Genomic DNA, 10,592 nt, shown 5'->3' with positions numbered 1-10,592 from the left:
CAAGGGAGCAGCCCCAGCCCCAGCACCCACTCCTGGCCCCGGGGCAGCTGGGCAGGCACAAGGGAAGGGTGGAGAGTGATCACTATACACACAGCACTGGCAACCAGTGCTACAGGTGATGGCTCTGGCTGTCCAGTAGCTGTGGGCAGGGTGAGGGCCGGTCTGGTCGTGATGATTTGTGGCCCCATGTGGGCAGAGCCAGGCCATTGAGCCAGGCGGTCTCCAGCAGACTGCGGAAGCGGGCCTTCAGTGTGGGGCCAGGTGGGCTGGCACAGGCAGCAGGGGTAGGGGAGGCAGCACAGGACTCTTCCCCAGCAGCTGCCTCTGCTTTCTCCAGGCCAGGGGTTGGTGGCTTCCTCCCTGGCTTCCTGACCTTGGGGGCCGGTGACTTCCGAGCCAGGGCTAGGCTCTCTGGCTCATCTCTGGCCAAAGTGGGCTCTGAGGAGGACACAGCTCCAGCCTCAGTGTCAAAGTCACCTGGAAAACGAACACATAGTCAGCCTGCAGACCCTATACCCTCAGGTCCCACCTCCTGGCCTCCAAAGCCATCCAAACAGTGGTTCTGCTCTACCCCAAGTCAGGCTGGCATCACAACTCTTCCCCACACATGCCCACTGGCCAGACCATCCAAGCCAAAAAGATGTGCTTCTCCCCTGGTGACACCAGAAACTCCATCTGATGAGGGTACTGCTCAGGAGAGGCTGTTAGGGTACAAGGATGACAGCAAAGGGGCTAAGCAGGTCAGGAACCATTGGCCTGGTCCAATACCCATTGTCCAGATGGAAAACTGAGTCATGGGAACAAAGGACCATGCCATGTAAGACAGCCATCATGTTTCTGCCATACCAGCCCCAGAACCCAAGCCCAAGCCCCAGGCCGAGCCCAGGTAGGGACTGCCCTAACAGCCATGCTGGGGGAGCATAGGAACCCACAAGAAAGGAAAGCAGGGATAACTGTCTGGGGGCATACACAGAAAGGCGGCCCCCAAGCAGGGAGGGAGTGAGGACAGGGGCAACAAAATTCAGCCAGAGACCGGAAGCCTGGTCTCAGTCACTTCCTTCCCAGGCCCCCGATTCTTGCAAGCTCCAGTCAGAGCAGCTGCGGACTATGCGGACTGCCCAGACTCTACTGCCAATCAGGCAGCCCAGGAGAAATGGACCTGACCCTCTCTGTGCCCCAGACAGCCCAACTATATGGGGAGAGGACTGAGCTAGGCAGCCCAGCCCTGGGAGATGCGGGACCCTCACTGAGTAACAGACTGCCTGAGTCTGGATTTCCTTTGCATCCCATTAAGGCATCTGCTCCAATTTTGTAGGTATTCAGGGATCAGGGATTTTGGTCAGCCAGCTCCTAAGCTCATCTCATCTGCACCTCACTGCCTCAGGCCCTTCCCCATCCTAACCAGGTAAGGGCCCAGGGCAAGGCTGCCACTATGGGGATGGAACTAGGAACAGTTTCTACAGGGAAGAGGCTGGGCGGTGGAAATGGGAGAGGGTGGAGGCAGCAGGGAGAGAAAAACTAGAGGGGGCCTCAGGCTGCGATGCCAGGTGTACTGATGCAGGAGGGACAAGGACAGAATCCACTTGGTCCCATCACCAGATCTCTAGCTGAAGAAGCGTGATCATACACACCACACACCACTTCGGCAGTTGTGTGGTCCTCCAGAACATAAAAAGAAAACAAGCTGGAGAACAGTAGGCACAAGACATCGTTTAGTAGAGGAAAAGCAAACCACAAAACAATGCGATTTATGGGCACACTTCTGTGTATGTAAGGGCCAGCGAGGACTGCAAAACTACGCATTCATAAAGGCAACTGTGGCCCTCACCAGGCATGAGGAGCTTTGTGAAAGGGGGTGCCGTTCACCGACATGGAAGAGAACTGAGGGTGGGAAGTGAGCCGAGGGGAAGGCTCGGGAGTGTGATTTGGGATGACTTCACTGTGGGAGACCCAGGGGCAGAGGCCCAGCATGCAGTGGGTTATTTAGGGCTAGAGTTCAGAAAGGGGAGGCTGGAGATCGGGGAAATGATCTCAGCTAGAAAACAGGGCCTAACCAGAGCACTGGAAACACTGCACCAAAGATGGAGAAGGCACAGGCAGAGGAAGGAATCCAAGACGGTGCAGCACCAGGGGAGACTGAGGAGTTTCCATGGGGACAGAGCAGCCGGCATGTTCAGAAGACTACAAAGGCGGCTATGAAGGTGCTCACTGATGTCTGGAGGGTCAAGGGGTGGGGGTACCTAGAGCCCACCCTAGAGCCCCCTACCCGGGCACACGCAGCCCCAGCTGTGACGCACTCACACAGCACACACACCTGTCACTTGCTCACACAGCTCCGGTGGCCACTGGGGCTGCCCCATGCTCACCCAGCTGGCGGCGTACACAGTCACGCCACTGCAGGCCGAGAAGGTCGGGGTAAATGTCAGGCAGCTGGCGCAGCGCCAGTAACTTCAGCATGCGCGAGGTGCAGCCCGGCAGGGCGAGCTCCCGCAGTGCCCGCTCCTCCGACAGCGTGGTGGGCCGCAGCTCCACACGATGCTCCTGCAGCACATGGTCCACAGAAGCGGGTGGCAGCCGAGGAAAGAGCCGCTCCTTCACCAGGTGGATGGGCACGAAGATGGCACCAGCTCGCACCACATGGGGGAAGGGGCACCGGTGGGTGCGATCGAAGCGCTGCAGCTGGGACAGCAGCTTGGTCAGCAGCCCCTGCACACCCTGGCAGTCCTGCCACGCAGCCTGGCCCCAGGGCCCAGCCGTCTCTAGCCACTCACGAAGCTTCTCTGGAGGAGAGTGGGCCACGGAGCCAGAAATAGCATCACACAGGGACGCGTGTAGTCCTGTAAAGTGCTGCTCCGGGGAGTCCCCTGGGGCTGAAGTAGGTGCCGGAGCAGGGCCTGCAACTGGAGCTGGAGCTGGATCCCGGGCTGAAGCTGGAGCCTGAGCTGGAGCCGGAGCAGGGGATGGAGCTGGAGCAGGGGCAGGGGAGGCCACCGCTACGGCTGGAGAGCTGGGCAGTGCCAGGCTGAAGCAGGTCACGGACAAGGGCTGTTGAGCGAGAATCCGCAGTCCAATGGGCCCAGATGTGGGGGTGGGCGCAGGCTGTGTGGGAGCAGGAGCTGAGGTGGGTGTGGACGGGACCACAGCTGCAGGCAAAGGTGCTGGACGGAGGATCTTGAACTTTCGGAACATGAAGGCCACAGAGCTGTGGAAGTTGGTACTTGGCATAGCATCTGCGGTCACTGGCACCCCAGGCAAGCCTGGTGCTTCTGTGTCTATCTTTTTCAGGCCTGGCAGATCTGACACCATGTTGCCCATATCCGGCACGTCCATGGCTGCAGTGGGCTTGGCATGCTCCACAGGACTGGGATCCTTGATGTGCGAGGCCTCTGCTGTGGGCTTCCTCACACTCAAATCCAGGGCTACCTCCTCTTTAAGTGAGCCCCTTAGGGGCTTACTCCTTGAGGGGCCTTTCTGGGTGGGTGGGGTCCCCCTGCAGCCTTTGTCCTGAAATTCATCGGTGGCTGGAGTTGAGTCAGGCTCAGCTGTGGCAGAGTCAGGCTCAGTTGTGGCCTCGGGTGCCGGCACATCCAGATAGTCACGGTAGGGAGCCAGGCTGAAGACATTGTCAATGACAGGCATTGGTGGAGAGCTGGGTGGCCTTGCGCCCTCCTTCTGTGGAAAAGACTGGCACTCCCGGGCACAGGGGGGCAGTGCTGGGGGGGTACAGGGAATTGGACTGTCTCGGATGACGATGGGCAGCCCAGAGTGCTCACTGAGCTGGGGCTGGAGCTGCTCTTTCCTGCAGCTGGGCAGCCAGGTCTTCTCTTCAGCTTCCTGTGCAGGCCTCACAGGCTCTGAGCAGGGCTGGCTCGCTGGCAAAGGCTGGCATGCCCTCTGGAAGGCACCAGGCTGTGGCACAGCCCGCACATTGTTCTGGGAAGGTGGCGTCCCTCCAAGCCCAGGGGATGCTCCATAGAGAGAAAGGTCATCCCGGGCATAAGGAAAACTCAGTGTCTGGGGGGCAAAGTCCAATGGGCACCGTGGAGCAAGAGGCGGCTCCAGCTTGAGGCCCGGAGAGGGTGCTGGGAGAGGGGCAGAGGGGTAGGGGTAAGTGTCCAGCCCCAGAGGGGGAATGTAAGGTGTCTGGGCTGCCTGCTGCCTCAGGTAGGGGCTGCCCAGCCCACCAGCCTGGTACCCGGTCCCCTTGTGGCCCCCCAGAGGCTGCAGGGGAAGTGCTGGGCTGTACCTACCCTGCTTCTCTGGGTGGCGACAGGCTGGAGGGCAAGGCAGGGCCTGTGGAGGGTGGGGTGGTGGGTAGTGGGTGGGCCCGGTGTCCTGACAGGGTGGCCCCAGGGGCTGGGCCAGCTGGGTCCAAGGACTTGGCCCCTCGGACATTACTTGCTTGGAGTTCCTAGGATAAGGACCTGTGTACCTGGAGGCCAGGAAGCCCGTGCTGTGGATGGTCTGATACTTCTCCAGGAAGGGCTGGCATGGGGAGAAGCTCCCTGAGGAGTCTTTACTGGACCCCCCAGCTGGCACCCCCCGCAAGAAGGTGCCGTCCAGGGTCTGACCCTTGCTAGGAGCTGGGGCCAGAGAGCAGGGTGGGTCAGCTGAGGGCAACAGGGGCCCAGTCACCAGAGTCCAGTCAACATCCAGTGGCCTCTTCACCGCTCCTTCCCCCAGGCAAGTTGAGAGCCCATAGCACAGAGGGTTGCGGTAGACAGGTTTGGGCGCTGCCAGCGGCGGACCTGGGTAGGAGTGACCCTGGGGACTGAAAGGCAGGAGCTCAACAGGGCTGGAGTCCTGCATCTTCTCAGAGCCTTCTGCTGGCGAGCGGTAGAACAGGCAGTTGGTCAGCAGGTTGTCCGTCCGAAGTGGGGGTCCTGCCATACTGGTAGAATACAAGGGTGGGTATGGGGTCCAGGACGCCAACTGCTCAGACTCGGCCTTGGGAGTACCCGCCATGGGGCAGGAGAAGTAGGACCCCTTGTAGGTGCAGGGGTCCTGGTTACCAACAGAGTGGGGCAGGCTGTGCTCGGGCCCTGAGTCTGTCTCTAAGCGGGGCAGCTTGCCATACATCACAGGCCCCAGGGTTCTCAGGGGTCGCTTCTCTGCCATCGCTGTGAAGGTTTCGAGCCCTCCTGGGCCCCTGCTACTCAACTTCTGACCTGGGACAGAGAGAGAAAGGCAGGGGCTGTCAGGAAAACAGGCTACAGACAAAGCAGCAGACGGCTGGTGCTCTCATCAGCTTACTGCTACACCTAAGAACCTGGCACTTAATTGATGCTCAGTTAAGACTGTGAGTGCATGAGCCACAGGACAGAGCTTTCCAATTCGTGTTTGTATTCTTTTGAGGCAGGGTCTTACTCTGTTGCCCAGGCTGGAGTGCAATGACATGAACTTGGCTCACCACAGTCTCAACCTCCTGGGCTCAAGTGATTCTCCCAACTTCCAAGGAGCTGGGACCACAGGCACCTGCCACCACGCCTGGCTAATTTTAGTATTTTTTGTAGAAACAGGATTTTACTATGTTGCCCACAGGCTGGTCTTGAACTCCTGTACTCAAGTGATCCTCCCACCTTGGCCTCCCAAAGTGCTGAGATCACAGGCATGAACCACCCACTGCACCTGACCCCAACCTGTGCATTTTAAGCTGCAGAACCCTTTGTTTAATGAATTATTCTACACAGAACCTCCATCCACCCCTACTCCAGGAGCCCCTTCTGTTCGATTTTCCTCCATACAACTCCCAAGACCCCCTCCTTCTTGGGATTTCAGAATTTGCAGGGGCACTGGGTCTGAGGGTCACTTGGCATACCCTGCCCCCCACCCCCTCATATACAGATGAGAAGACCCATTTATCCCAAAATCACCAATGCAATAGACACAACGAGAAGCAGGCCTCCTGCCTCCCACCACGGGGTCCTATTCCAAGATGCCATAGTGATGCCCACTGCAGCCAAAACATGGAATCTGAGTATTGTCTACAAATTCACAGATTTCCTGTGACACTCCTCTGACCTGCTGATCTTGTCAAAATGGCAGAGTCGAGTCTCCAGCCCAGGTTCCTAGGCCCAAAGCCAATGCTGAGATACTGGACTTGGCTCTGGAGAGCAGTCCCCTAGGAGAGGTAACTGGGAACATCAGCCTGTACAAGCCACACTCCTCTCGCCCCACTCCTCCCCCTCTGCAGGAGAGTCAGGGCAGCCCAGCAGATGGTGCTACAGCACCAGCAGGAACATCCCAGAGCATGATGAGCCTGGATCCATCCCTACCCCCAAGCTGCAGATGGCACATGCAGGGGCAAGATAGCCTCAAGGGCATGTGTGAAAGTCCAGGGAGGTGGCTGGGTGCGGTGGCTCACACCTGTAATCTGAGCACTTTGGGAGGCTGAGGTGGGTGGATCATTTGAGGTCAGGAGTTCAAGATCAACCTGACCAACATGGTGAAACGCCGTCTCTACTAAAAACACAAAAAAATTAGCCGGGCAAGGTTGTGCATGCCTGTAGTCCCAGCTACACAGAAGGCTGAGGCAAGAGAATTGCGTGAACTCAGGAGGCAGAGGTTGCAGTGAGCCAAGATTGTGCTACTGTACTTCCAGCCTGGGCGACAGAGAGACTCCATCTCAAAAAAAAGGAGGGGAGGGGAGGGGAGGGGAGTGGAGGGGATGGGAAGAGAGGAGAGGAGAGGAGAGGAGAGGAGAGGGGAGGAGAGGGGAGGGGAGGGGAGGGGAGGGGAGGGGAGGGGAGTCCAGGGAGGGAGGCCCCAGGGGCCACAGAGTGCTACTTAGCCACTATTCCCATTGTATTGATGGAAAAACTACATGCTTCAGAAAGACAAAGCTCTAAGACAAGACCAAGGAAGGATGGGAACTGAGGTCCCTCGGGGCAGGAGGCACCCAGTAACCCATGAGGGGCTCATCTGAAGCCCTTCTGCTGGGGCCACACTGACTTGCCTCCACCTCCTCCAGCCAGCACCCTGCTCCTGGAAGCTCTCAGTAGCTTAGAAAGGACCACCCAGCTCAATCTTGCTATAACTAAGGCAAAGTGTCACAGGTTTCAGTGACACCGGCAAGCAAGGACCAGCCCTCTCCTTGCTTCTTCAAGTTGGAGCCAATGACAGCCACAGGCTGAGTTAGACCAGCACGTTTTGGGGCTAGGAAGGGCAAGGCTAGTGTGGGGCCAATGCCCACTCCCACACCAAGGCAGACTCCGAAAGCAAGGTGGTTCATCTGGACAGAACCCCACATCTCAGGCCAGCCTAGAGAAGACATGGAGGAGCCATTAGGACACAGGTGACAGTCCCAACAACAGTGTCCTATGATAGAAACCTGCTATCGAGGGGTGAAAGCCCCCATCTCACTCCACAGCAATGCTGTGAGAAGGAATTGTAGGGTTTTGGGGTATGGACCCTGCCCACCCTACCCTTGGGACACTCTGGGTTAAGTGTTGACTTCGGTCTCACCTCCCCCACACGCTCCTTGGGGTCTGCTGGGTCCCCACCCCCAACCCCAGGAGTCCCTCTCTCCTGGGCCTTAGCCCAAGGAATACCCTCTGCCCTGGAGACTTCTTGAGGCCCTTAACTGGGACCCAGCCAATAGACAGGAGACCACCTGGGACCCTCAAGAGTCTTCGTGGTGCCGGGCGCGGTGGCTCAAGCCTGTAATCCCAGCACTTTGGGAGGCTGAGATGGGCGGATCACGAGGTCAGGAGATCGAGACCATCCTGGCTAACACGGTGAAACCCCATCTCTACTAAAAATACAAAAAACTAGCCGGGCGCAGTGGCGGGCGCCTGTAGTCCCAGCTACTCGGGAGGCTGAGGCAGGAGAATGGCGTGAACCCGGGAGGCGGAGCTTGCAGTGAGCTGAGATCCGGCCACTGCACTCCAGCCTGGGTGACAGAGCAAGACTCCGTCTCAAAAAAAAAAAAAAAAAAAAAAAAGAGTCTTCGTGGGAGGGGTGGCGGCTTCAGGGAGCCAACACAGAACTCTTAGGGACGTGGGAATGACCTTATCTCCTGCCAGTAGGAGGTGGAAAGCCCAGGATACACTCCCTCAAGGGAGACTCCTCCTCCACTCAAGACAGTTGCCAAAATGTAGGTGCCTCCTTCCCAGACCTATACTAAAGCAAGCAAGCTCTCAGACAGGGCAGGTGCCCAGAAAGCAGGCTCAGGTCATCTTTGAGAGGTAGCTCTGTTGATCCTCTGCCAAGCTCCAATGTCACTCAGCCAGCACCCAGGCCAGGGTTCCAGAGAAGAGCCCACCACCGCAGCACTACCACTGCCTTACACTGTGGGAAAGGAAACAGCTCTCTGTTCCCACTTTCAGCTTCTAGGTGCCTAGGGATGGCCGATGGTAAACATCAGGAAGAAGAGCGCGATTCCTGCCCAACTGTGGCCAGCATGTGGATTCTCCTGGAGGGCTGAATCGGGCCTCGCCGAATGTTCTCCCATCTCCCACCTTCCCTACCTGAGGCTCCGGACTCTCCAGACGCTACAACCCAACCTGGGGCAGCCCAAATTCTCCAGTGGAGGGGAAAGCGAAAGGGATCGGTCTTTATCCCCTTTGCCCTAGCCGCCCTGAGCATAACTCTGGTGCCTAGGGCCCACAGCCGACTTAGCTTTGAGGCTGCCGCCGCGCCCGACCTGGCGGGCTTCCGGGTGTCCCCAAGCCCCTCCCGGCAGCGCCGAGACGCACGTGCATCCAGCAGGCTGACACACAGGCCGCCGCCACGCATGCAAACCCGTGCCTGCACGTACGTGCATGGCCCACATCTGCACACACGCCATTCCAGAACTGCGCTCTCCCCTCGCTCTGGCCCCGGGCACACGTGTGCATGCAGGCAGGCCCGCGCACCCAGCCCCACACCGACGCCCGCAGACCGGCTGGAGGTCCCGGAGCAGGAGCGGCCCGGCCGCAGGGTCCGGGCAGCCTCCGCCTCAGGGCGATCCCGCCAGCCTGGGCTGAGGCCAGACGGGTGAGTCAAGAGGTGGCGAAAAAACCGCAGGGCCGTCCCATCCCAGCAGGGCGCGTCCAGGGCCCCGCGGCGCCTCAGCGCCCGCCGCCCCCAGGCCCAGCCCTCCAGAGCCCCCTTGTCCCCTACCTCCCCCCAACGCCCTCCTCCGGCAATCCACGTGAGCAGGGCCCTGCGGGAGGCCCGAGGGCTCGGCCTGAGTTCCTTCTGGCCAGATTGGGCGCCTGGCCTCCGCCGGAGATCCAGGGCGCTAGCAGGCCCCGGGAGCCTCGAAGTCCAGGGAAAGTCGAAGCAGCGGCGCCACCCCTGCCCCGCAGCCCGGTCGCGGAGCGCCGGCGGCAGCCAGAAGCTGCAGCCCCTCGGCCCAGACGCGGCGCGCTCCGTCCCCAGGCCGGCCAGTAGGGGCGCCCTGGAGCAGCGCCATCCGCCCCTTCCCCACGCGCCGCCCGCAAACTCGGCCCAAGTTTCCGCGCCCGCCGAGCTGGCGAGCTCCTACCTGCAGAGCGCCAGGTCTCCCGCCGCCGCTACCCCAGGCCGCCTCCGCGTCCGCATCCTCCAGCGTCGCCCAGGCCGCGGGTCCTAGTACGGCCGGGCCCTGCGCGAGAAGTCGCGGTGAACAGCAAGCTCGGAGCAACCCTCCTCGCTGCCGTTCGCGCCGCCGCCGGGCGCCGTCTGCGGTCCCGGGCGGGGCGGGCTGGGGGCGGGGAGGGGGCGGGGCGGCTCGCAGGGTGGGGGCAGAGCCTGGCCCCGCCTCTGGGAGCCTGCGCTCCTGTGGGCAGCGGGTGCCGAGGGCCAGCGTGGGGCCAGCTTGCCGGGAGCGGGCCGCGGGCGCTGTGCACCGCCGGTACCCGCCACGCTCCACGAACCAGTGCCTGGCGGGCTGGTCAAGCGCCCTCAGTCGCTCCGTTAGATCGTTCATTCACTGCCACTTTCTAGCGATGTGACCTTGCGCCTGCCACTTGACCTCGCTGAGCTTCAGTTTCCTTATTTGCAAAAGTGGAATTCTGTCTTCCTCATAGCGGTGGCGGTGTAAACTTGGAAAAGGGTGTTTGCAAATATCTGGCACACAGTAGGTGCCGGCATTCCCCTGTCCAGCACTAGTGTATTAGGGGGCTGGAGAAGGGCTTCTTGATCTGTCCCCCGATTTTGGTGTAGTCAATAAGGGCAATTTCCAGACTCCTGCTAGGGCAGAGCAACTGTCTGAGGAAGCGGCAATCTCCCCATCCCTGGAAGGACCGGGAATGAGGGTGCTGGGGGATTTGCAAAGTAGCCTGGGCGAGGCTCCCTCCGTGAGGCAGACCTGCGTGCAGCCTACGAGGCGGGTGGAGGGAAGCACGCCCAGCCAGGAATGGTGTGTTGCAAAGAGAGGCTGGAGGGTGGGGAAGGGCTGCTTCTTCCTGGGCCATCTGACTATGGATGAGAGCCCCTCAGTGCTACTTTATCTGAAAGAATCTGGTCCCACGAAGTTCCTGGGCTGCCTGAGGACTGGGAACAGGTGTGTGCAGTGGGGGAGGGGAGGGCAGGTGGACATGCCAAAGGCCAGAGTCAGTTCAGGAAGCAAAACTATCCCCTCAGATCCCAAAAGTAAGTTCTGCCTGAGTCAGAGCAGAACAAGCCTG

General features: G+C 60.0%; 1 protein-coding gene across 1 annotated transcript; it reads right to left on the bottom strand.

Annotated features, from left to right (window-relative positions):
• Positions 1-9,647, bottom strand: C26H15orf39 (chromosome 26 C15orf39 homolog). Its single transcript, XM_038010190.2, has 3 exons — positions 9,470-9,647; positions 2,367-5,168; positions 1-477 (listed from the first exon to the last, which is right to left on the bottom strand). The coding sequence occupies exons 2-3, from the start codon at positions 5,116-5,118 to the stop codon at positions 110-112; spliced, it is 3,120 nt and encodes a 1,039-aa protein (XP_037866118.1). The 5' UTR covers positions 5,119-5,168; positions 9,470-9,647; the 3' UTR covers positions 1-109.
• Between the last annotated feature and the right edge of the window lie 945 nt (positions 9,648-10,592).

This window comes from Chlorocebus sabaeus, chromosome 26 (genome assembly GCF_047675955.1).
Source record: "Chlorocebus sabaeus isolate Y175 chromosome 26, mChlSab1.0.hap1, whole genome shotgun sequence".
Lineage (NCBI taxonomy): Eukaryota > Metazoa > Chordata > Mammalia > Primates > Cercopithecidae > Chlorocebus > Chlorocebus sabaeus.
Note: the sequence above shows the minus strand (reverse complement) of the source record. Positions and strands in the feature narration are given on the sequence as shown.

What these genes read in the sequence shown, in the direction of transcription:
- C26H15orf39 (XM_038010190.2), bottom strand. Translation starts at nt 5,118, where the DNA reads ATGGCAGAGAAGCGACCCCTGAGAACCCTGGGGCCTGTGATGTATGGC. An exon ending in CTGTGTACGCCGCCAGCTGG is followed by an intron (nt 478 to 2,366) that starts GTGAGCATGGGG and finishes TTCGTTTTCCAG; the next exon opens with GTGACTTTGACACTGAGGCT.